This window comes from Mya arenaria, chromosome 3, assembly GCF_026914265.1.
Source record: "Mya arenaria isolate MELC-2E11 chromosome 3, ASM2691426v1".
NCBI classification, from domain to species: domain Eukaryota; kingdom Metazoa; phylum Mollusca; class Bivalvia; order Myida; family Myidae; genus Mya; species Mya arenaria.
In genome coordinates this window covers 46,062,789-46,090,055 of record NC_069124.1, presented here as the reverse complement: position 1 = coordinate 46,090,055, position 27,267 = coordinate 46,062,789, and the positions used below count along the sequence as shown (strand labels likewise).

Sequence of the window (27,267 nt, the reverse complement as noted above, 5' to 3'; positions counted from 1 at the left end):
ACTGATGAAAAACTGTTATTTTTAAAAAGCACAATACATTGTTTATCTTTTATGTGACCTAACATTAATATAACAATTTATTCAGATAATAATTTAGAGACTTTTCTTGCACTTGAATGTGAACAAGTATGCTTGAGATTTAACACTAAGAAAAACAAATTTCAAAGAATGAAATAAAATGAAGCACAAAATATACAAAAATTGAAACTTTTTAGACTTTCAAAACTTTAACATTTATACTAAATACGGTTACATAAAATGATGAATACATTTGTAGGATTTGATATCCCACTAAATGTAACCGTCGGCTTCTTTCATTCTAAACTCTCTCTCAGTGATAAGGAATAAATTTTATTCACTGCAGTTGTTTTCTAACGCTATGAAAATAAGAACAATGGAAACAATGCATTTACTACTGTTGATCAGTGCAGATTGTGGGAGGTCATGGTTGATTTCACTGAACCACCAATAAGCCCTGCCGAAATTGGATTCTTATTGGTCAGTCAGGTGTTTTTGGTAGGCATGATTAGTATGAATCTTAATTTTAACCATCATTTATGAATGTTTACAAAATCATTGAATATTGAAATAACAAGCGAAATGTTAGTTTGAATGATGAAAGCTATGAAATATGTAAAGTATTCAAAAAGAGACCATTTTGCAGCTTGTGTAAGTATCGAGAAAATTATTAAGTAAAATTATTTATTTTTTATCTGGAAAATGTTGAAATCTCATGTTTAAGCTTGATTGGTATGTTATTGCAATATGTTTTATTCATTGCAATATTAATGTAAAACATTTTTATGTTGACTTAAGTTTGTAGATAAAAACTAATGGTATAGGTGATATGAGAATGATCTCTTAAGTCTTTAAAATCCATTTTGGTATTGTGAGTTTTTTGCTACAGTCTTGATCAGTTTAGCTTTTGAAGATTTTCAAAGTAACTGCAAAACAAGTCCAGTTGTCTAGACTATGTCAAACCCTTACCAGATAAAATTTCTAGTGTTTTCAAATTACTACCTTGGCAATGGTTTTATCATAACATAGGATATTAATGCTAATGGTTTTAAAGAAAATGCTAGTGTTTTTGTATTCGGAATGATATATCATAAGTGGCACTAAATTGAACATAATTTATAGTTCTCATTTATAAAACACATAGCCTCAAGTACATGTTGATCTAAGATTTAAGGCTTGGATGGAGTCAGGTCAAGAAAATTGCATGTAACATTGTTAATACATTGTACTTTCCAAAGCAAGAACTGTTTGTTTATTCAAGTAAATAAAGCAATCCCCACACCAAGGAAATGTAGTATTGCTTAACCAGCTCAATTGACATCATGAGTTGGACATTAAATTGCTGCAATTAAAGGCAAATCTAGATATTAGAATTATTCAAACGCTGATTTAGCAACCTTATTATAGTTTAATATATGAACTACTTTTGCGAAATGAAAGCTTTTTTAGATTTACAAGGACGGGTAAAAGTATTTGTAGTAAAGTAAATGTACTGCAACACCTGATACATGTTACATAGGAATCCTACAAATTCTAGGCACTCCAAATGTTACAGTTCTATTCAATTCGCAGTGCCTCAATGAAAGCTTCTTTATTCTACATTCAACATCTTTCTGTATGACCAATGACCAGGAGAATCATGAACCTACAACCTTTTGCAACTACTGAGATAGTGAGCTATCAGGACAGTGACAGAGGACAATACACGAATGGCCAACTGTTGCATTTATTGATGTCTTTTACAAATAATATCCAAAGTATGGCCTTGTGGTTTAAAGCTCCCCTGAAAAAGAGGTGACAGGTTTTCTATATAGGATATAATTACATCATTGAAAATCTTCTCTGAAACTGCAAATAACAGACCTTTGATATAAAATGACTTAATCAAATTAAAGAAGTATGTGTACTTTGGTTAACATACGCCAACCACGTAAATTAATTTGTTTAGGTCTGATTTAACGACATGGAGATTTTCAAAAGAACTATGACTTTATCTGATTAAACACTTTAGCCCGCACCCCCCTCCTCCCTCTACCCACACTTTTAAAATTTCCTTTGCAGCTTGCATGCAGTTTTAGTCTAAAGTTTAAGCTAGCCCATTAAACAGTGACCCCTTGTGATGTGAAACGATTTGTGTAATGCTTAGAACATGGTTATCAACATTCCCCTAAATGAAGCCCTAGTCCATCAGTGCTTTCAGCACTTTGATTATTGTTAGTATTACGACAATTATGCACTTGAATATGTAGCGAATGCAAGCGCAGTGCTTTAAATTGACAAAAGGAAATAGCCACTGCGTCTGACCGGCGACTAGACACATTGTAAAGGAGGCGAATAATTTTGTTGATTCTCGTTAAAGCCGTCTGACTGTCTTTTCTAATAATGTTTAGTTTAAATCGGTGTTTTATCTGCTGACGGACATTGATATGTTTTTAACAACACAGTTTAAGAGAAGTTGCAAGAAATATGTTTTTACTAAGTATCCACTTTTCTCCACCCGACTGTGTCAGAATAAGTACATCTAAATTTAAATACTTTTTCATTAAAAAGTTATTATCGCGCCAAGTGTTTTTTTTAAATGTAATTTGTTATTTGTTAAATTCATATACTTCTTTACGAATATTGGTTCAAGTGTCACATATAAAAACACTGGAACTTTTTAGACTACGAAATGAAAGATTAAGTGTTCCCAAAGTGTATTGCTATAAGTAGGCGTAGTTAACACACAAACAACGTCTGAAAAAAAATCATAGTTGCAAAGCATAATTTTTAGGGATTAAACAGAGTAAGAACCATATGCTTTGAGGATTACGGGTCGAGTTTGTATGAGTTTATTTAAACTGATCGGACGGGAACAAAGACTTTGCTTTATGACAAATTACAGTACCTTAATTACCGTTAATTCCCACTTCCAGTGTGTGTAAACCACGTGATAAACTTATCACGTGGTATACACACATTGGTATACACTCTTGTCTACGCATAATGATTTTTTTGGAAATGATGCGTATATTTTCAACTTTGTGCATTCTTAAATTCAAACATAGACCGTTTTGATTATTTTGAAATTTAATATTGATTAATCAGCAAACTATCAATTATTTGATTGCATTTACAAAATATCGCACTTAAATCTTAAGGGCATCACTTAATCCGCCTCAGAGAGGTTGGTGTAAGTGTAAGTTTGTATAATTCAGAAGAATGCAATTACATATAATGCATAACAGGCATTTCTACTCCATTAAAATACACAAAATTAATTATTAGTTCAGTTTAGCAGAGTATTTAATGGACTTGTGTACCATTGTTAAGTGCATTTAACTAGGAAGCACTTAAATAACAAACCAATAGTATACGCTGTACAATCGCTGTTCAATAGAATTAATCCCCGAGGTAAGACAAAAGAATATGAAATGAAATACCAGCCTGTGTTTGAAATATCATAAAAAAGTGACAGTGAGTTATAACTTATACCTGACAGAATTTCAAACATCTTAGAATTTCGCTGTATATACTGGATTTAAAATGGGCACACCGGTTTCGACACCTAAGAAGCAAAATGGTAGGCATTTTATTTCGCAATTGCTATTCAAACAATCGTCTTCCAATAAGGATAAATGAGCATTTGATTAGTTGAAATTAATCCGTTTTGGTAAATGAAATGTTTTTCGTAGCTACCTCAAAACGCCATCAGTATTTCCCTACATAACCTGTTGTTTTGTTCTTTTAGATGGCCAAGTGCCTGGACAACAGAACCGTCAACTTGCTCAAACTGTAAGATATTTTAATGCGTATTCATTTCACTCATTTCTGTTATATGAATGTGAAAAATAATGTTATATATAGAATTAAATCATTATAAAATCTCAAGAGAATATCGTGTGTGTATATATTGTGAAACTGTACTGGAAGATGGATATCACTTCATGCTATGATGCCCTTCATATTCTGATATTCGAACGAGATATTTACCTATGTATTATTGTCAATATCCAGCTCTTGAAAAGTGTTATGCTTTGATGTCAAACGACAATGTGAATCTAATTCGAAAAGTTGCCATGTATCTTTACTACCCTCTTAAAGAGAGGGATAAATACCTAGAAATGTGTAAATAGATATTCCCTAGCTATGCACTGTTAACCATAAAACGTCAACATTGTTTAAATTGACTGTGCTGTTTGTCGGTATATATCATAACTTCATGCATTATGTTTAATTCATGTTGTATATTGTGTATTTGGGCTAGAAGCCATACAATGCAAATAAAATGAATTGAAAAAAAAGAAGAAATCATACATTCACTGTGTTGAACTTAAAGGGACACCATACAGGTTGATGCGAAAACGTATTTTTATTTAAAAATGCATAACACTTTAATGATTAAAAAACATATGATTTGTGTACAAATAAAAACAAATCAGCTTTTTGAGTGCATTTTGAATGGAAAATTTGTGGCTGTCACGTAGCTATTAATTAAAAAAGCAACACTATTTATAAAGGCTTATCTTTGATTTCTGTAGACAAATCATGCACTTTTGTTGTTTTTTACATTAAAGACAAAGGAGTTAAACATAATCATGCATTAGAATTTTTTTTTGCATCAACCGATATTTTGTGCCCTTATTGTACTGTCAATGAACAGAATAAATCGAACTGAGATTATTATTTAGTTTGTGTATCAAAAGTATTGCTCTCCCAGAATTACAAGGTGATGGCATCACCAGAAGTCATTTAAAAAAAAAAAAACATGTAACTATCCATCCTCGGCACCCCAGCGTATCATAACCTATATGATATCCTGGGAAAATCAGCTGGTGAAATTCAGCCGCTTGATTAGTTGAATGTGACGCACTTCATGCGGTGCGAAAATGGGCGAGAAGTTACGAATGTTATCTCGGTTTGAAATAATTAAATGAGATCACGGCTTACAAATCGTTTTAAGCAGGATATTGTTAAATATGCCGATAGCTTTTCAAAAAGGAGATTCTTTCCTTGTTGTTATCGGCTATTTCATTGGTCGGAAAATACTTATGCGTATTCAAGATTTACGAAGTTTCCCTAGCCATTTGCCCAAGGTTATGATACGCTGGGGTGTCTAGGATAGTAACTATCTGGAATATATAATCGCAGGTGAAGAGTGAGAGTACAAAGAAGGAACGGGCTATGATATGCGCAGCAATAGATTTTGGAACAACTTACTCAGGTTATGCCTTCTCGTTTGCCCACAGTCCCCTTGAAATCAAGGCAAACTACTGGCCAGATGGATCAATCAAGGTAAGGTCTGTTTTATTGGAATGGTTACATCTTATTGTTTTCGCAATCATACATTATATCATCGTGAAATAATGGTACTGCACGTATTATTACAATGTTAAGGGACTTTTAGTTAATACCCCCTTACTTTATTCTTAAAGCTATTTAAAATGCAATGTTAGTTGCTAATTCAGAAATTTTAAAAGTAATATCTTGATAAGTTGCTTTGATTAAAATCGACAGCAATGCACTTCTTGAATGATTTGCATCAATGTTTTCTGTATGGTGTACATTTATGATTCACTGCTAATATTAAGAAATAATGGAATGTCATGAAAACTAAAATGTATAATTTATGAAACATTATATAGGCCAATTGTTCAGAACTTGGTTAAAGTAACACTGCACTGGAAATTAAATAGAAACACTTGTGATCTGTGTTTCTAACATGATTAGAGATTACTGTTTCATCTTTACTTGCAAGAATAAGAACACATAATATAAAATATTTTAATCATTAAAAGTTAACAACTATGGCGTTTAACAGCGTTGTTAATTTTAACAAAGTTTTGAACAATCGACCTTAACTTAACTACTTAAAAGGTTCTGACAAATCCGTCCATTGTGGTACACCCAGCGACCATATACGGCGATTTACTTTATTATAATTAAACTATTAGTTAGATTATAAATATTTACTACTTATTTTAAGACACCGACAGTCATTTTGTTGGATCCTGATGGTCGTTTCCACTCGTTTGGCAAAGAAGCCATGGACAAATACAGCTCCCTGCTCCACGCAAAGGAACATAAACAATGGTTCTACTTCGATCGGATCAAAATGGTACTCTATGAAAAGGGAACGGTGAGATATTTACAGTAAAAATGTTTTAACTTGTGTTGGGTCTGATTTCGATTAACCAATATATGTTATATCTTAATGTAAATACATACAAATCGACAGTACAGATGAAGAAGGAAAACGTTAAATAAGCAATAATGAGACAGTTTTATGAGATGTAGGCCTAATATATTCGAATGGGAATATGCTAAATTCAGCGTTTTTCTAATTAACATGTTTGTTTCCAAGTAAACATATGTTTTTGTAGCTAACATCTTAATACATTGGATATAGCCAGGCCATTGTTTTCCTGAATAAAACCGGCCACAACAATATTAGAAGTAATATTTTTCAAAAAGAGAAAATTGCAATAATTTGTATATTTCAAGCCCCTTAATTTGGATGTAACAATTGAGGACAAGGAGGGGAAACAAATGAAAGCTATTGACATTTTCACAATGGCAATAGAATACTTTGTGCACCAGCTTGTCGCAACGGTAACGGACAAGAACCGGCTTGATGGTCTAAACTTCACACCGAGTAAAGATATCCACTGGATGGTCACAGTACCTGCTATATGGAACGACAAGTCAAAACTTTTTATGAGGAATGCTGCTGTTAAGGTATAATCAAACAGTTGATATGTAAATATTTGGCCTTGCATTTGGTTTTCTTAATATTGACGTAGCTTTTTGGCCAAAGTACAGTCCTCCAAACGCATCAAGAATCACTGATCATAATATATCTATGTAAACCATCTATATAGGCGTGTTACTATTTCACATGCGAATTGTTCGATATATGGTTTATAATGTTTAGTTTAAACAAATTTATTTTACAACGATTGTGAAACAAGTTATTACAAAATTATATTAATCACACTCGTTGGCACGATTTTACGCGAGAGTGTGGTCTTGTGTTGTGGGGTAGACCGGAGATCCCGGAGAAAACCCACTTGTCCGGCTTGGTGAGCACATACCAAACTCACCCGGAATCGCACCCGGGTCGCCTAGGTGAGAAGCGACTACGCTCACCGGACAACCTAATTAGTTTATAATGTGTTACTAGTAAGTAGTATTGACGCAAGAAAATAAACGAGACAAAGATTGAGCTGCCGCGTGAATGCAAATGAACACAATTAGACAGCGGATCGATTGTTAAAAACTTTGTTGATCTTAAAGGCGTAGTTTAAGGAATGTTTGGCATGATAATCCCCTGCTGTGCATTTCCTGCTAATTGTACTGTTGCCACATTAGGGGCCAATTTCCTGTGTATTCGTTTATTGGCTCAGGGCCATTAAGGGTCCATTTCTTTAATAAAACATCCCAAACTGCACAGAAGGATACTCAGATATGAGATCTGATCAGAGAATTAGGCAAGATTAAGATCAATAAACAGAGGTTGTGTACAGATACGCGTTCATTTTCTCTTTTTTTTTTTGGGGGGGGGGAGGAGGGTCACTTATAGAAGGCTTAAACTAAACCTTTGAGGTAAGACCGGTACTCTCTTGAAATTCGAATTCGAATAATATTTTAAATAGGCCGGGATACCAGATGACATGTTGACTCTTGCCCTTGAGCCGGAAGCTGCTTCCCTGTACAGCAGAAACAACATTTCTGATGCACGATTCGTTGGATTCAGATATATTTTACTTGATGCAGGAGGTAAACTTAAATATCGATTGTTTTGTCGAAGACATTATTTCAACAAATCCGAACTATTTCTATAAGATATGTTTATTGAATTAACGCTTAATTAATTATGATGTAAATAAGTGTTGTCAAGTGACTTGTTTTTTTGTTATTTGTTTATTTGTAAGTATTTTGGCCTTTGCTGTTTGTGAAACTTAAGAACTGCACACAGTTAAAGGTACCAGAGGGATGTGAAATGTGGATTTTGTAAAACTGGCAACCATTAATTAATTAGATATACTTGAAGTTTTTATGAGCGGTAAAAGAGTATGTAAACCATATACCGAGAAAAGAATATGTAAACAACATACCGAAAAGATTGTTAATATCTTGAATGAGGTGTCAGTCATTTACTTCGCATATATTTCAAATGATGTCGGCTATAGGGTCACATGGCACCAACATTTAGTACTGTCACCGAAGGTACGATCAAAGCTAAAGCTTAATTGTACATAGGATACACTCTCTCTCTCTCTCTCTCTCTCTCTCTCTCTCTCTCTCTCTCTCTCTCTCTCTCTCCCCCCCTCTCTCTCTCTCTCTCTTTCTTTCTCTCTCTCTTTGTGCGATGTGTAAACGTGCTTACATCATGTAAAGAAAGATTGTTACGGATTTTTATATATTAATATTTCCTTTATCCAGGTGGCACGGTTGATATCACTGTACATGAACTAAATGAGGACAATTCCCTAACTGAACTTTACCCTCCAACTGGCGGAGATTTTGGTGGTACAGATGTAGACAATCGCTTCTTGCAGCTGTTAAATGATATTTTTGGAATCAGTTTGATGCAAAAATTCAAATTGGATTGTCTTGAGGAGTTTATTGAAATGATGTCTGAATTTGAAATTGCAAAACGAAGGTTTAATGGAACTGGAAAACTCATCATGAAATTTCCAGCTTCATTGATAGAAATGTACGAATTCGAGAGCATCAACACTTGTCAACACGCTCTTGAAGCAGCATCACTTAATGAAAGCATTGAAATAAAATTTGGCCGAATTTACATCAATGCAAATGTTGTGAAAAAAATGTTTCAGTATTCGGTCAATGAAATAAGTAATGCCATAAGGAACACACTTAATAAGGTGGAAAATATTCAGAAAGTTGTACTGGCAGGTGGTTTTTCCGAGTCGCAACACCTTCAACTGGTGCTCACTGAAACGTACGGTTTCAAACTTCTGGAAGTATCGTCAGAACCTTCAGGAGCGGTGTTAAAAGGGGCAGTACTGTTTGGACACACACCTGGTTGTATAGTTGCCCGCGTTTGTCCCCGAACATATGGAGTTGCTCGAATGGTAAAGTTTAGACCTGAAAAGCCATATTCTAATCCGCCAGACAAGAAAATAACCATCGACGGGAAAGACTATTGCGACGGCATTTTTGACATTCATATTCAGAAAGGTACAAAGGTGGCTGTGACGGAAAGGAGTGACATAAAGGAACACGTTTACTTTCGACCGTCTCTTTTTGTATCCAATATCATTGTAGAGGTTTTCGCAAGCGATTCATTAGACCCTAAATATGTCGACGAACCGGATTGTGAGAAAATAGGTGAAGCCGTAATTGAAATGGATCCGATGGTAAAGATGCGTTCCAAGATTATGGTGAAGCTGGTGTTCGGTGGAACTGAATTAGAACTTGTTGTGAGGGACGAAGTGAGAGGGGAGACAATAAAAACATTTTTTAGGCTGACTTAACGTTCTGTGTTTCTCGATGAGTGTATGTTACGCCTTGACAAGGCAGCCCACAGTTAATGAGATGGCTGCTTGTGAGATTGTCTTTTCACTGTATTGTTTATAACGTTAATGTTTTTAAATAGTTATACGAGCTTGCCATTATGACCTAAGTGACATGCAATGAATAAAGAAGTACTTTTTGTGAATTTACAGAATTAATAATGTCCGAGTTCAACCGTCAATTCTAGTATTCAACTAACTTAGATACATTGATTACAGTGTATTAAACTTAGTTGATTAGTAGTTTTATGTTGACTCGTTTATACTGTTAGATATTGTTTCATTTCATTTAACCACTGGTCAAAAAACCTTTACTAGCCCTACACCTTCAATAGTATAAAAGCTCTTTTAGCATTGAAATATTATATATCATAATGTTGTATACGAATTCATTAAAATTAAGATCAAATAAAGTAACTGCAGTAGCTTAATGCATAATGTATTTTGGTGATGTTTTTTTAATATAAGTAATATCTAATCAATTACCTATCAATTGATGCAAACATTATGTACGGGAACGAGGCACCAATATATTTCATTATTGTTAATGTAGCTATTTGAGAACTAGCTTAGATGCAGGTCGGATACCTTCTAGTGTCATATGCGTAGCACCAAATCCATACAAACAATGTTTAAGGGGAAAACCAATCGAATAAAAACCACATGAAGGTATGTGGATGAGAATTTTGTTGTCACTCACATCTGCCCTTAAGGTACTTTTAACAAGATCGGTAAAATGTGGGAATAATGCTATTTTTGAGATCGATTCGACTGCATATGTAAATCAATTCAGCATACATATCAGTCTGACGTTTTTAATGGTAATAAAAAGCTGTTCATTGAATAATGTCTAGATTTTAACAAATACAAACACCATGAAAATAAAGGAAAAATCGTTTCTGGTTTTTTTAGATATGTATAATTGAAACAAAAACAGTTATTGTAATATATCATATAATATAGTATCGTATTGTATAGTATAGTAAAGTATCATACAGTATTCACCTATAGCCTTAAATCGTGTTTTGAAAGTTTCTTAAATAATAGAATCACTACAGACGATACACGGAACATGCTTTCCTACTTGATATTTCTAATTAAAAGATATTTATTTCACTGTTTAAAACACTTTGCGTAGATAACGATATTAGAACAACTTAAACACCGCATTACTAATTTTTCTACTCTTCTCATCACGAACAACTAGTTCTAATTCTGTGCCACCAAATATGAGTTTAACCCATATTCTTGATCCCATGTCCCCTGTTGGGTCAATATCAACAACTGCCAGACCTATTTGTCGACAGCCTGGCTCATCGACAAATTCAGGATCAGGTTTATCACTAGCGTACACTTCTATAGATGTTTGTGACATTTCGTGCAATGGTCTGTAGTATTTATGTTCTGTTGCCAAATGTTTGTTTTCCACTGACACTTTTGTTCCCTTTGAGATGTGTATATTGAAAACGTTATCGCAATATTCGATACCACCAATAGTCACTTTCTTAGTAGGAGGATGAAACGATTTGAAGTTCACCATTCTTGCGATGCCATAGGTGTAAGGGCATACCCGAGTAGATATAGTGGTCGGTTTCTGTCCGAATCGTACTGCCCCACGCAACACAGCCCCAGATGGTTCCTTTGGAAAATCAACGAGGTCATTGAATTTTTCTCGCATTACCATTTCCAGATATGGTGATTCTGAAAATCCACCAACCAAGATAATCTTTTCAATTTTTTCCACTTTCTGCATAATTCCTAAAGTGGCTTCACAAATATTCTTCAAGGCGTCATCAAATAGCTGACGCGCTATATCTTCAGCAATGTATATTTTTCCTAATTTGAACTGCACTTTGTTTTTGAATGGCGTTTTCAATATAGTCTCCTCTATCGTGCTACCAGTGATGTCTGAGAATAACTCTGTCAGAGTCACTGGTTGATGAAGAATCATTTTTCCAGTTCCATTGAACATTTTCTTTTTCCTTTCCAAATCCAACATTAATTCCCAATAGTCTTGCATGTACTCTTGCTTAAAGCGTTTTAAAACTGTTTCACCAAATATTCTACTCATCAGCTCATCGAATTTGATATCCACCTTTGTACCACCGAAGTCCCCGCCAGTTGGCGGGTGTAGCTCTGTGAGATTTCCGTCGTCGGCAACTTCATGTGCAGTTATATCAGCTGTCCCTCCTGAGAAGATAAAATAAAGATTCCATTTATGTTCCATGGATTACGTACACGGCGTTTTTGCGCCTAGAACATTCTATCAAATCATACATTTTTCCCAATTTGTCATTCAATGTTTGGATTATATTTCCATTCAAACGTACATTATGATATGTGCTCAAATTGATAGAGTCACGTGCAAGTGATGACTGCATCCGACCCTGTGGAAGCATGAATTGATAAAGGTAAACTTGCAAGTGTAACAATGGTTCAAGGTTGCATCAATCAATGAACGGATACACTACCTCCTAGATCGAGCACCATGTATCGGTAGCCGACGTACTTCGCCGCTTCTCCCAACAAGTCTCGGCAGTCCAGAGACGCTGCTTCCGGTTCCAAAGCAAGACTTAACATATCTTCAGGGATTCCAGCCTAACCAAAAAATCGATAGAAAACAAGGTTGACTTTTAAATCACTATATTATGATATCCAATCGCAAATTAGTACATTTATTTCTATCAGAACTTAGTAACAATCACGAGGTAACTGAGACCAAGTTAAGAACTAATATTTTGGTTGAAAACAAATATCTAGCGCAGAATCTTGAAACTAACCTAACACATCTACTTTCTTATTTACTTAAATAGGGCTTTAAATAATTCGTAAAAAATGTAAAAAAAGAATATCTGGTGAAAAAGTTCATTGAGTAAGTAAGAGGAAACAAAGGTTTTAGTTTGCACTAACATTTACAGCAGCTGTCCTCATGAAGACCTTTGCTCTGTCGCTCCAGATAGCTGGAACTGTCAGAATCCAGTGGATGTCCTTGTCCTTGTTTATACTAATGCCTCTCATTCTCTCTGAATCATTCACTGGGTTGAGAAGATGATCTGTTATGTAACTGATTGAGGCGGAGAATATTTCTATGGCAGACTTGGTCTTACCCGTTATATCTTCGGTAAGAAGATCTAAACTCAATGTCTGCAAACACAAGAAAATATAGACAACTCATTTCGGAGTTGAGATAAAGATGTTTGTCATTTAAATACATCAACCATTACAGATTTAATGATCGGGCGGGTTTTAATTGATTTTGGAATGAAAAAGTAGTTAACGGAAATACGGTGGCAAAAGAAAAAAGTTGTTTTTTTTTTAAAAAAACCCACAACTATGAAGTATTAATATCCTTGGGTCACGTGGCAAAATATCGCAGACAATAATAACTCGTCGTGCAATAATCAGCCTATGTTTCCTGGTCAAGATTGAAATCTTACCGAGCCTTTCTCATAGAGTTTCATCTTGAATCTCTCAAACAGGTACCATTCTTTGTGCTCCTGCTTATCCAGTAATTCCTTGTACTTGTCCATTGCGACCATCCCAAATGAATGAAAGTTCCCACTTGGTTCAAGCAGAACAACGGTCGGCGTCTGAAAATAGTCTCAACATCATGACTAATAATCAAGCTGTCTAATGGGTTTGACTACAGCAGATAAATTGTGATACAGAAGGAACACTTATGTAATAGACTGATAATATACATAAAATCTGAATGTCAGTATATCAACTGCACCACGACCTGAATGATCAGTATATCAGCTGCACCTCAAGCTAGATTAGCAGTACATCTGCTTCAAAACAACCTAAATTATGGATAAGTGCACAATCTTGTGGTGCAGAAGATATATTGAGAACTCAGGTTGTGGTGCAGCATATATACTGAGAACTCAGGGGTTTTCCTGCAGGTGATATATTGATCATTAATGATGTGATGGAGACAGGATATGATGCAGCCGATACACTGAGAATTCAGGATGTGGTGCATCGGGTAAACTGAGAATTCAGGATGTGATTCAGCGGATATACTGAGAATTCAGGACGTGATTCAGCGGATAAACTGAGAATTCAGGATGTGGTGTAACGGATACACTGAGAATTCAGGATGTGATTCAGAGGATATACTGAGAATTCAGGATGTGATGCAGCCGATATACTGAGAATTCAGGATGTGATGCAGCCGATACACTGAGAATTCAGGATGTGATGCAGCCGATACACTGAGAATTCAGGTTATAGTGGAGTTGATTTAGTGATAATTCAGGTTGTGGTGCAACATATTTATTGATAACTCAGTTTGTGTTTCGGCAGTTTTACTGATTATTCATTTGTAATGCAGTTGCTATACTGATATTGCAGGCAGTTGAGCAAATGACATCCTGATAATTCAGTGCGCGTGGTTCAATAAAAAGAGTAAAGTCTGTTAAATTTAAAAAGTTGCGCCATTTAATTTTGTCGTGTATTAGGTCGTCGTTTATAGTTTTTGTAATATAAATATGTATTCATAAGTATTGTATTATATTAATTGCTTTATTGGCAAAGGAAAACTGCCAATTCTATATTAGTTTTAACTTGATTGAGGTAAGTGATATTCGATACTAGGAAGAGGAAGACAAATTAAGGTAATCAATGCCAAATATCTTTCCAACCCAATGAATGCAGTCAAATACATTATACAAGTACATGTTTATAAACTGCTCTGTTCAACAATTTCAAATATTTACACCTCAACTTTCATTCCTTAAATAAACTGCCTTTCGGCAATTGCGTTTATCAATCGATGAACGCAACATCTTCGGATATGTTCGGATCGCAACTCATCACATAACAATATACATGAGAACTATCGATCTTGTTATTGTTCGTATTGTGTCAGTAGGTCCCGTAGAATATATATCAACATTTGAGAAAGAGTTGATTTATTATATTTTAAATATATTGCTGGCATAAGTGTTTCATTTTTTCATTTAAAAGTGATTTCAAGTGGCTGATCTTTTCCCGCGTTATTGTGACGTCATTTGAAAAAAGGTTCCCGGTTATAGTCGGGTCGTTCTATTTACAGAATGGGTAAGAAAGGATTCCTGAAAGGTTTTCTTAAATTAAATGAAACATTTTTTAACAATTCTTGAATGAAATAATAAACTTTTGGTGTAAATATAAGGAATGAATTGCATTCCTTAAATGACCATCGATTTAAATGAACAATTTCTGATGTCATACAACTATGAGTAAGGAAGAACAGACACAAAAATGACATGGTTTTCAATGGAGACGAGTTACTCAGATCATATGTCATCTTCGGATTCCTCCAATACACACTACGCTATGCTTCATTGTGTACCGTGGACTATTCGGCAAGGAAAATCTCGTAATCATAAATAATTAATGAGGCATTTTCATTGGTTCCGCTACGTACCAGATGCTTTAAGGTTAAAACAATATATTGTCGGAGTTAAACCGGTTCCGCCTTCTCAGTACAATAATATTTGGTAGTAGTAAAGACCACACGGTCACGGAGTCTTCTGGCACTGTCGAGTTATTGAATAATATTTTTGAATGTAACATGCGAATTCATTGTAAGAAGAGTTGTCTCTCCTGCCTCATGCATATTCATTAAAACGAGATTTTGTAAGTCAATTGTCCCACGGTATGTTTGGAGTGCAACGGAAGAAAGTACCGTGGTTGCCGACTATGATCATTTGTAATTTAACACAACAATGAACATGGGCTGCACAACCGATATAAGCGAATGAAAATAATGTTTCTATTACCTTAGTCATCTGTCCTGGTGGCCAGTAGTGGGTGTGTATTTTGTCCGCGCTATTGTAGAAGGAGAATGCATACCCAGAGTATGTGGTACCAAAGTCAATAGCAGCACATATCAGTGCATTATCCTTCTTAGTCCCTTGATTAGGGTTCGCCCTCTGTAATATAATTAGATGCTGACTTAAAAGTCCAGGGCTGGTATTCAATATTCAACTTAAAGTTAATGCTATGGTCATACAGTTATTATTTACAAGTAATCCGATTAGCTACATCGTTCTTAGATTCAATTAAGACAAATAGTAAATACCAGCCCTGTCTCCAATATGATCAAATTCTTACGTCATGTGTTCAGTCTTAACTTATTTTACAAAATGAAAGCATAGAATTATTACACGGTACATATAAGTTTGTTGCCAGCTAAATAATCGATTACTCATCTGGTGTCATAATTTGTATACAGGATCGGGTTTTTGTAAGGGCCTAGTTTAATCCTTCTATAATCCCCCCCTCAACCCCCCAAAACCGTGTATTGTACACAACCTCTGTGTATTGATCTTATTGCCTAATTGTCTTATCATATCTCCGATCTGAGTATTCTGCAGTGCAGTTTCGGAGGTTTTATTATTAAAATGGACCCTAAATGGCCCTGAGCCAATTAACAGATAAACAGAAAATTGGCCCCTACTGTGACATCAGTTCAATTAGCAGGAGATGCACAGCAGGGGATTGTTATGCCAAAAATTCCTTAAACTAGGCCTTGAAGCTTATAAATTAGGAATTTCAATGTTTGTTTAGATGAATTTAACTTACTTTTGAACAAAGCTATCTTTCTTGTCGAGAGATTTCTTATCAGCTAGTTGGATAATTAAAAGTGTTTAGAGCGCTTTATTTAACCTCGAATATATTTGTGCATGCCTAAATAAATACAAAATGGAAGGCCACACTTCAAGAAAAGTCCTTGGCAAGTATTCCTAAAATTTCCCCGGTCACTTCCTTAATTTAAGTATCTCACTGCTCATATAATACAAAAAACTAAATTATTTCTGAAATACAATATTTTCACTGATCTTATTGAAACATATACATTCGCTAATGAAAAAGAATCATTACAGCCGAACCCGGTTGGCTCAAACTCGCTTTGCTCGAATACCTTGTTGGCTCGAACTGGATGTAAAGAACCGATTGCTTTAGACTAAAGGCAAGCATTTCCGCTTGGCTCGAATTTTCCGAGGCTCGAGGTATTTTCACCGGTCCCTTGTGAGTTCGAGCCAACAAGGTTCGACTGTAATACATTTCCTTTAATTTGACAACAAAAGGTTCAAGCAACGTATTTAAGTTACGAAAGGACTGCTTTATGAATACTGCCCCTGGTATTATCACTAACAGCATGGACTGCTTCAGACACCATACCTGTGTTACTCGAGTACGGCCGTTGGTAACAGCCAATCGCCTGCCCGATACCTCGCCATCTACAATTACAACATCGATATATCGATTGTGCACTATTAAACTAGTTTTATTTTTTATGTGATACTTTTTTGATATGGTTATACAAATACATATAATGAAGACAAAGCATATAACGATGTCACCCTCAACAAAAGGGTTAGCGCCAACTAGCTATATATTTTTACAAGTATTGTTTAATATCACATTACACAATGACAGCATTCTAACAATCAACAAAAATTGAAATGACAAACTGTTTTTATTTCCATTCAAAACGATTTAGAGGTCATTTTTATATTTTGTCCAATGAGTAGGCAGTATTTCTTAGCTTTTCCAATATACACTTGTTTTAGTAATTCATCAGTCACTCGTTATTGATTTCAATCATGTGAAGCGGAAAATACAAAACAGTGGTCGCCCAGTAAGTGGGTAGTTATCGCAATGTGAAGTAGACCACCAACAAGCTTGTAAGTATATATGTGCGTCGAATCACATTGTTTATTTTTGTAAGTACATTCTTACAATATTTAACCATTGCTAGATGCAGTTTTAAAACCGTGAACAGATACTGTTTAAAGTAAAAAAAAACAACAATGTATTTGAAAATCACTTTTTTGAAGAATGAGACTATACGTCTGTTACCATACTTATAATCATTTTAAAAACCGCGGTAAATTCTATTTTTAATTTGGTGGAGAATCTCTTCGTTTATTTGTTTGATACATTCTTAACTAGATAATTAACAATAAAACTACAAATGGGTGAAATACTTAAGATGAAATAGATAAGTTCATATATACTTCGAGTAATATCATACATTCCGAAAAAGATACGTACATGTTTCTCCTGTAAAAGCAGCTGATGCACCGCTTCCCATTTTAAAACACCACACTTTGGTTAACTTTCCATTTAAGCTTTGTCTTAAGTTTTAAATCGATTAAACTCCGTGATCGATACAATACCAATCTTGACGATATGTTCATACTTCTTTCATTGTACTTCCTTGTTAACTTTGAACGAATGCCAACTCTTCTTTCAAAATAAAGACAGTATCACTTGCGGGTCAAGGGGGGAGGGGGGAGGGCGGGGTGCTCCGTCATCTCCCCTCCCCTTTATTGTCCAAGTTACTTCTTATGGCAATATCGAAGCAAAAAGGGTAATTAAATACGCTCAAATACACCATTTTGGACTTTGGAATTGTTCACATGTTTTTTTGGAGGAAGTACCCCCAATCTCCCCTGCCAACTCATTAAACTATATTAATAATATATTATTCAGTTCTGAGGGAGGGGTGCATGGCAAAATGTGCGACCCAAAGTGACGCCCCCTATATCTTCAATTCCTGGACCCGCCCCTGAATATCCAAAAAGATAAGATCATAATGAAGTATTGAGCATAAAAACGAAGTAATATGCTTTACTTTGTCATTCATGAAACTTGCTAAGAGGATAGAAGGCCAGTTGGAAAGAATGCAAGATATATATCCATTAAGTGTGACAAAAATTGTGGTTTTTAAACTAGAGGACAAAAGAAACGCCTCATGTATATATTGTAATAAAACATATAATATGTCACAAAACAATCGTGGAAATCGAAAACATATCCCCATAATGCACCAGTCAATTGTAACCACGCCCCCCCCCCAAAAAAAAAAAGGTCCGGGGTATACCGGGGATAGCTGGGGAAAATAGCCTTCCGCGTGGCCCCGCAGTGCCGGGTTAATGCGGTGGTTTTGTCTTCGCTAAAATATAGCGGGAAACGGGCCTAAGCTAGGTTCCCTGGGGTGCGGGGGCATTTGGCGGGATTTTACCATCTGTTTGTCCCCACAGGGCGGGGATTTTACCCGGGGTATGCTGAACCGTAAGTCAAAGTCCCCGCTATTCCTTGGACCTGGGGTGTGAGGGAGGGAGCGTGGTTATAAATGACTGGTGCATAACTTGTCCTTTTCTAAACATACAGGTGGATTTCCTTTTGCATTTTCTTACCGCTTCATTGGTTATTTGTGCACGTGCAAATCGGGGTTCGAGCCCGTGATAATCGAAAACTCCTCAAAGAATGTGTTGTTTAAGCACTTACTGTGTTTTATGAACAATTTACAGTAGAATACACGACAAAATTATCAAAAGTTACCGAAATTAAAAATGCCACGTTTAAATTTTGAAAATCGGATTAGGATTTTAGGCCAACTCGATGCTGGTGTTTCTCAGTCTATTTTCACAACTCGGTTAAATGTGAGTAGATCTGCTATTTTGCGTCTTTGAGACGATTTAGGGATACTAGAACGGTAAATGACCGACCTCGCTCAGGTGCGCCTAGGCTAACCACTTCGCATCAAGACGTATACATACGTCGACGGCATTTACGCGAACGCATTTTGACGGCACAAGCAACCGCTGTCGGGATCGTCGGAACTCGTGGTAGGCCGATACATCGAAGAACTGTGTCTAGACGTCTCAGAGACTATCAAATTCGCTGACATCGCCCTAACCGGACCCATTCTTTCCGAACGTCATCGAAGAGCAAGGCGCCACTGGGCTCAGAATCATCTTCGAAGGCGTGGTTGGAAGAATTTTGTGTTTAGTGATGAATCACGCTTTAACTTGTTTCACACTGATGTGATGGCCGAGCGCGAGTATATCGTCGTGTTGGGTAACGATTCAACAGGAACCTCATTCTGGAAATCGATCGATACGGAAGGGGCGGGGGACTGTAATGGTGTAGGGTGCCATAAACCATAGTTTACGGTCAGAACTCATTGTACATAAGGGAAATGTGACTAGCAGAAGATATATTGACGTAGTATTGCAGCCTGTTGTTATGCCAAAGATGCGACGTCAACGTCAACGTCTCACTTTTCAGCACGACAACGCCCGTCCGTATACGGCAAGAATCACAATGGACGTCTTACCTACAAAAACATTAATACACTAGAATGACCCTCAAAGTCACCGGATTTAAACCCTATTAAACATTTGGGATGAATTAGGACGTCATTCACGACGACGTCACCCAGCACCACGCACACGTAATGGACTTGCCAACGCATTGATATAGGAATAGGCTCTTATTTCGCGGCAAGTGGTGCGACGTTTTTGTCGATCACTGCCATCCAAATTAAGATAATGTCTCCAAAAAGGGGAAGGACATACTCATTATTAAAGTTCATGCGAAAACTTGACCCCTCTTCCGTTTCGACGTCTTTTATCAACCAACTTTCATTGTGTGTATACCACGTGATGAATTACGTCATATATGCTACGTCGGGAAGGCAACATTTTGTTTAAAATAAAGACTTAAATCAAAGATAACTTTTCTTTTACTACACCATTTTAGATAAATCAAAGGGCAGTCTATGCCGCTTAAAGAGCCCCGCCTTCGTTTTATTGCCGAAGTTTGATAAGGTGATTAGTTTCATCAAACACTTCGATAAACTTGTTTCCAAATTAATGTTTTGACAGTGCTCCGTCAGACGGCCGTATTGTGAAAAGGTTTGTCGAAGTGTTTTAGTAAACCAAACTCTCAATCAAACTCTGGTAAAATACCGAAGGCGGGGCTCCTTAAGAGGCGTAGACTGCGCTATGTTTCAGTTAAAATGGTGAAGAAATAGTGAAGTTATCTTTGTTTTAAGTCTTCATTCGAAGCAAAATATTGCCTTCCGACGTAGCATTTATGACGCAATTTATCACGTGGTATACACACACTGACTTTGCTGTTTAGCCAAATCGAATAAATTGTGTATGTACCCGTTGGTATTTTTTCTTTCCTATGAAATTGGAATTATTAAAATATACAACTAACAATGTTTCAGTTTTCACTTTGTACTATATTTCTAAAGGCATTTCTTTTGTCCTCGAGTTAACTTAAACGAAATAAGTGGAAATACCGCTTTTTTATCAGGTCCTGCAATTACTCGAGAAGTATGCAAGCTAAGTTCATACAACTTGGTATGTGGGTAGAGAGCCTTAGGAAATATTTCAAGTTATTCATTTATTTGCTATCTCATAAAAATTGTGGATATACCTCTGTTTGAATAACTCGAGAAGTATGCAAGCTAGGTTCATGAAAGTTGCATGTGGACATATGAGTTATTTGTTTACTTTTGAGACAAAAATGTGGTTGCTTTGTCAAATTATGCATTCCGCTTTACATTTGACATTCAATGATAGGTCTAACCGACATTCGCGACATTTTAATGCAATGCTCTGAGAAACGTTAAAAATTTTCGCGCCATTCACGACAGTTGACACACTGATAACTTTCTAAACAATTTTCCACATTAACAAACCCTTATAACAACACCCACATCATAAAACAATCAAACCATCAACAAAATTCATAGCATTTACAATATAAGCAACATTCAAAACGTTCAACACGACAATCACAACAGCCGCGACATTCACGCTATGCGCATCAGGTGCAATCTTATCTACAGTCACGACATCCACGACGTTCGCGACATCCACAACATCCACGACATTCCCGACATCCACGACATTCGCGACATTCCCGACATTTGCGACATCCACGACATTCCCGACATCCACGACATTCGCAACATCCAAGACATTCGCGACATCCACGACATTCGCGACATTTGCGCCATCCACGACATTTGCGACCTCCACGACATTCGCGACATCCACGACATTCCCGACATCCACGATATTCGCGACATCCAAGACATTCGCGACATCCACGACATTCGCGACATCCACGACATTTGCGAGAGCGACGACATTTGCGACATCCACGACATTCGCGACATCCATGATATTCCCGACATACACGACATTCGCGACATACACGACATTCGAGACATACACAGCATTCGCGACATACACGACATTCGCGACATACACGACATTCACATCATCCAAAAACGTTCATGACATTCACACCATTCACGCAGAAGCCTGGAGGGTAGAGCCCGCTGGTCATCCTCCGCATTGCCAGTGTACGTCGTCAGCGTCCTGTGGCGCATCTAAACACTGCCCATATAGCGATTGATGAACATGTGCGACCAGCAGCTTACTTACCTACTTACTTACTTGCCTGCCTGCCTGCCTGCCTGCCTGCTTGCCTGCCTGCCTGAATAGTTAAATAGATAAATATATGAATAATAATTCATTAATTAAAAATGATTGCAGAGCACGCATCGTTTTCTCTTATTAAGCTATACCAGATATTTAATACCGTTGAATTACCTATTCATCAAAAAGTAAAATTGTCTGATGTTTTAGTAGGCTCTATTCTGAATTTTTGCTCGGAAATATGGGGAATGAATCCCGCAACGGATATAGAAATGATTCATGTGAGGTTTTTGCGTTATATTTTGGGAGCTAAAAAATCGACGAATCTCAGTGCTTTGTACGGTGAATTAGAAAGGGTTCCTCTTTCTATTTACAGAAAAGTTAATTTAATTAAATATTGGAATAAGGTTATTTCACTTAAGGACAACAGTCTCGCTAAACGCACATATAAGCTTCTACGAAGGGACGATTTCGACAATAAGACATACAAAAATAAAAATTGGGCTTCTCAAGTTAAAACTATTTTGAACGAGTACGGCTTCTCCGATATTTGGATAAATGAGTCTATAGATATTTACACACTAGAAGTAATTAAGAGGAGAATAATGGATACGTATTGCCAAAGCTGGTATTCTGAGATAAATAATTCGCCTAGACTAAGAACGTATGCTATTTTTAAGCACACTTTTATACGAGAAAAATATTTAGATGTAATTCATGAATACAAATTCCGACGTGCTTTAGCAAGATTTAGAATTTCCTCTCACAGATTGGGTATTGAGATTGGCAGGTATACCAACACGCCATTAAATGACCGAGTATGTACACTATGCAACATGAATCAGATAGAATCAGAATATCATTTTCTACTTGTCTGCCCAAAATATAGAGACCTAATAGTTAAATTTTTTAAACCATACTACTGTCACTGGCCTAATATTAACAAATTTGAAAATATTATGAATAGTAATCATAGAACAACAATATACAATTTGTCAAAATTTATTTTCTTTGCTACTCAGCGTAGACACTCTTTATTAAATAAACGTCTTTTTATATTTATGATAATGCCTACAAATGTTTACTGTTAATGTTACTAACATTTATTCAATTGTCGCAGGATGTTACATCTTTCCTGTTTGTTTATACTCTTGAAAATTTTCAATGTACATGTACATGTACTTTTCTCCATTCACTGTTTGTTTTTGCTAAAAACGTTGTATAATGTTTTCATGCAATAAACATATACATACATAAAAAAAATTAAAAAAAATAAAAATAAATAAATTAATTAATTAATTAATTAATTAATTAATTATTATTCATATATTTATCTATTTATCTATCTATTTATTTATTTATTTATTTATTTATTTATTTATTTATTTATTTATTTATTTATTTATTTATTTATTTATTTATTTATTTATTTATTTATTTAAAATTATCAAAATCATATACTTTCAGTTATACGATGTTTATTTACACTGTCGTGTTTGTTTTTTTTTTCAATATTTAAACAATGTCTAATAACGTTATAATATGTGCTATCAGCAGCTTGCTTGTTTATCAAAATCACACACGTACTGATATTCCAAATCTATTCACCTGCCGATTTTTTTCTATATTTAAACCATATCTAATAACGTTATCAAGATTTGTTTTGATACTAAATATATTGAAAAATATTCACTGTTATGTCATCTTCATCGTGTATGGCTGTAAGAACGTGAACAATACGAGTATTCACTCGGAACCTTTCGGTCATTTTCCATCGAAAACAACATCAGATGTATGCCGGTACATCAGTAGAAGTAGTTCGTATTTTTTTAATAATAGTAATAATTTAAATTGAATGTAGTGTTTTAACGTGTATTATGTATATCTAGGTCTAAATTGATTGTCAGTGATGTGGGTTTTTTAAGCGTAGAGGCATTATGTTAAACTGCCAAATTTAAACTGAATTACAACACGATCTTCTTGCTGATTAGTTAAATGTTTTAAGATTTCTGACATTGTAAGCCGTCCATATTCATCCGAGGTTGCTTTCGATGGAAAATGACCGGGGTGTTCCGAATGTACGAGTACAAAGTAACTTTCTAAGTTGAACACTTGCAGACCGACTATTAATATTTCGATATAAATGTTGTTATTACAGTGTTTATCATCAGTTTATATTTTACTTTCAGGTTCGTGTTTGAAGCTCCTACAAAAAACATTGTTTGTCTGGCCGTCCGACAACATACCTGAATATTAATGACAAGATTTTTCGTCACAAAATTAATTCAGCTAATATGAAGTATTGTTCATGTTCATATGTTTGTACACATTCAATTATTATATATATATTATAAAGAGATATTCGAAATTCTTTGCTCTCGTTTATAACTATGCAATTAATCATAACGTCCTTCATGACGGCCTTCATGGGCCTAGGGTAAAGCATTAGTTATGACGTCATTCATCGAACTGCTTGAATATCGACTATCATTCACAATAGGCCTTACGTGATTATCTGTTGCAACATCATTGACATGGCTTGCGGCGTGACTATCGACTGTGTCATTATTCTTAATAAGTCTGACTTCACCATCTGATTGGAAATATATACCTGTGCTTACATTAATATCGACTATGACGTGACCATCTGATTGGTCACCATTATCTGTGCTTGCATGACTATGTCATCATTTACAATACCTCTGACCTGACCATCTGGTTGGACATCCATTACCTGTGCTTGCATGACTAGGTCGTCATTCACAATAGGTCTGACGTGACCATCTGAGTAGACACCGTTACCTGGGTTTGCATCAATGGCGGCTATGTCATCATTTACAATAGGTCTGACCTGACCATCTGGTTGGACATTCATTACCTGTGCTTGCATGACTGTGTCGTCATTAACAATAGGTCTGACGTGACCATCTGGTTGTACATCATTACCTGTGCTGACATGACTATCGGCTATGTCATCATTCACAATAGGTCTGACCTGACCATCTGGTTGGACATCCATTACCTGTGTTTGCATGACTATCTTGTCATTAACAATAGGTCTGACGTGACCATCTGGTTGGACATCAATACCTGTGCTGACATGACTATCGACTATGTCGGCATTCACAATAGGTCTGAGTTGACCATCTGGTTGGACATCATTACCTGTGCTGACATGACTATCGAGTATGTCATAATTCACAATAGGTCTGACTTTACCATCTGGTTGGACTTTATTACCTGAGCTTGCATGACTATGTCTTCATTCGCAATAGGTCGGACTTAACCATCTGGTTGCACATCCATTACTTGTGCTTGCATGACTATGTCATATTTCAAATTAGGGCTGACGTGACCATCTGGTTGTACATCATTACCTGTGCTTCCATGACTATGTCGTCATTCACATTAGGTCTTACCTGGCCATCTGGTTGGACACCATTACCTGTGCTTCCATGACTATGTCGTCATTCACATTAGGTCTTACCTGACCATCTGGTTGGACACCATTACCTGTGCTAACATGACTATCGACTATGTCATAATTCACAATAGGTCTAACGTGACCATCTGGTTGGACATCATTACCTGTGCTAACATGACTATCGACTATGTCATCATTCACAATAGGTCTTACCTGACCATCTGGTTGTACACCATTACCTGTGCTTCCATGACTATGTCGTCATTCACATTAGGTCTTACCTGACCATCTGGTTGGACACCATTACCTGTGCTAACATGACTATCGACTATGTCATAATTCACAATAGGTCTAACGTGACCATCTGGTTGGACATCATTACCTGTGCTAACATGACTATCGACTATGTCATCATTCACAATAGGTCTTACCTGACCATCTGGTTGGACATCATTACCTGTGCTAACATGACTATGTCGTCATTCACAATATGTTTGACCTGACCCTCTGGTTGGATTTCATTACCTGTGCTTGCATGACTATGTTGTCATTCACAATAGGTCGGACTTAACCATCTGGTTGGACACCATTACCTGGGTTTGCATGACTATGTCGTCATTCACAATACGTCTGACTTGGCCATCTGGTTGGACTTCATTACCTGTGCTTGCATGACTATGTCGTCATTCACATTACGTCTGACATGACCATCTGGTTGGACTTTATTACATGTGCTTGCATGACTATGTCGTCATTCACAATAGGTCTGACTTGACTATCTGGTTGGACTTCATTACCTGTGCTTGCATGACTATGTCGTCATTAACAATAGGTCTGAGTTGACTATCTGGTCGGACATCATTACCTGTGCTAACATGCCAATCGACTATGTCGTCATTAACAATAGGTCTGACTTGACCATCTGGTTGGACATCATTACCTGTGTTTGCATGACTATGTCGTCACTCACAATAAGTCTGACTTGACCATCTGGTTGGACATTATTATCTCGGTTTGCATGACTATCGACTATTCGTCATTCATTTTTGGGGGTCGATTTTTTGTCATACAAACGCCGATTGACGCTCTAGACGCGCATTGGGTGCACAATAACAGCCTTGGCGACTCCGTACAATCGTGCGTCGTTCTATGCGACCCCGTCGCGTTCACTGGAGATGCCACTACGATGCGGCGAGGCTTGCGATTCCACTGGGGGCAGATCGGCGTACCGGATACTTTAAAAGCCATGGGAACGTGGCACAAGTATGACAGGGGTTGAATGTTGTACCGAAAAATCGACTGGTCCCAAAACACTTTCATACTATTATGTGTTATTCATATCCTAAAATCTCTAACCAAAGAACGGTTTTCGGAAATATTTTACCTTTAACATTAAGCAAATAAATGAAAACAAGCTCAAAGTAATCACTTTTATCTGATATATAAATAGACAGACACATTGATCCAGACAGCCATCGACGAAGCAATATATAAACACTGAAGTTTTCTCATAATCCCGATCTAAATATAGAATGCCATTCTAGTAATAAATTCAATGTTTTTTTTTCAGGTGTTATTCTTAGTTTGTTTGTTTTTTACCTTCTTCGTTTGCGAAAAACGCATCTTAGAAATAAATCGTCCTTAAATTAAACACATGTTGACTTATGAGCAATTTAATATGATCTGACATCAACAGACAGGAAGTCAGATACACCGACGCAAATCATATTCAATGGCTCACTAGTCAATATTTGTATAATGTACATGGACACGCCATATATATTCATTGTTGACATAATTTTCTTAAAGTTTTGAGTGCACGTATAAAATTACTTTTGCAAAAGAAAGTACAACACTCTTTAGAATATGTAGTTTACACATATGTAAACATTCAGAATCCAAAGAACAATGCACACTACGTAATGAGTTTAAATCTAATTTCGTATACGTGCACATCCTGTTTATTTTTCTCATTATGAATAGATTTCAATATGACAACTGGGTCGAATACGATACGCTATTAATACTGCCTTTATAGAGACGAACAAAGACGAACACG

The 27,267-nt window shown here is 36.1% G+C and overlaps 2 protein-coding genes across 2 annotated transcripts; one reads left to right on the top strand and one right to left on the bottom strand.

The window, feature by feature from the left end:
- The first annotated feature begins 3,478 nt into the window (after positions 1–3,478).
- LOC128228491 (heat shock 70 kDa protein 12A-like) lies at positions 3,479–24,036 on the top strand. Its single transcript, XM_052939829.1, has 6 exons — positions 3,479–3,580; positions 3,749–3,792; positions 5,149–5,292; positions 5,984–6,136; positions 6,502–6,735; positions 23,974–24,036. Exons 1-6 carry the CDS (start codon positions 3,544–3,546, stop codon positions 23,983–23,985), a joined length of 624 nt encoding a protein of 207 aa, XP_052795789.1. The 5' UTR covers positions 3,479–3,543; the 3' UTR covers positions 23,986–24,036.
- LOC128228490 (heat shock 70 kDa protein 12A-like) lies at positions 10,269–17,723 on the bottom strand. Its single transcript, XM_052939828.1, has 7 exons — positions 17,589–17,723; positions 16,713–16,771; positions 15,308–15,460; positions 12,977–13,129; positions 12,450–12,683; positions 12,011–12,137; positions 10,269–11,729 (listed from the first exon to the last, which is right to left on the bottom strand). The coding sequence occupies exons 1-7, from the start codon at positions 17,626–17,628 to the stop codon at positions 10,687–10,689; spliced, it is 1,809 nt and encodes a 602-aa protein (XP_052795788.1). The 5' UTR covers positions 17,629–17,723; the 3' UTR covers positions 10,269–10,686.
- Positions 24,037–27,267: the final 3,231 nt, after the last annotated feature.

Coding starts and splice junctions, on each gene's coding strand:
- LOC128228491 (XM_052939829.1), top strand. CDS start 3,544: ATGGGCACACCGGTTTCGACACCTAAGAAGCAAAATG. Junction 5,293..5,983: donor GGCCAGATGGATCAATCAAG/GTAAGGTCTGTT, acceptor ACTTATTTTAAG/ACACCGACAGTCATTTTGTT. Junction 6,137..6,501: donor TACTCTATGAAAAGGGAACG/GTGAGATATTTA, acceptor GTATATTTCAAG/CCCCTTAATTTGGATGTAAC.
- LOC128228490 (XM_052939828.1), bottom strand. CDS start 17,628: ATGGGAAGCGGTGCATCAGCTGCTTTTACAGGAGAAACAT. Junction 12,138..12,449: donor TGAGGACAGCTGCTGTAAAT/GTTAGTGCAAAC, acceptor TTTTTTGGTTAG/GCTGGAATCCCTGAAGATAT. Junction 11,730..12,010: donor CATGGTGCTCGATCTAGGAG/GTAGTGTATCCG, acceptor TTATCTTCTCAG/GAGGGACAGCTGATATAACT.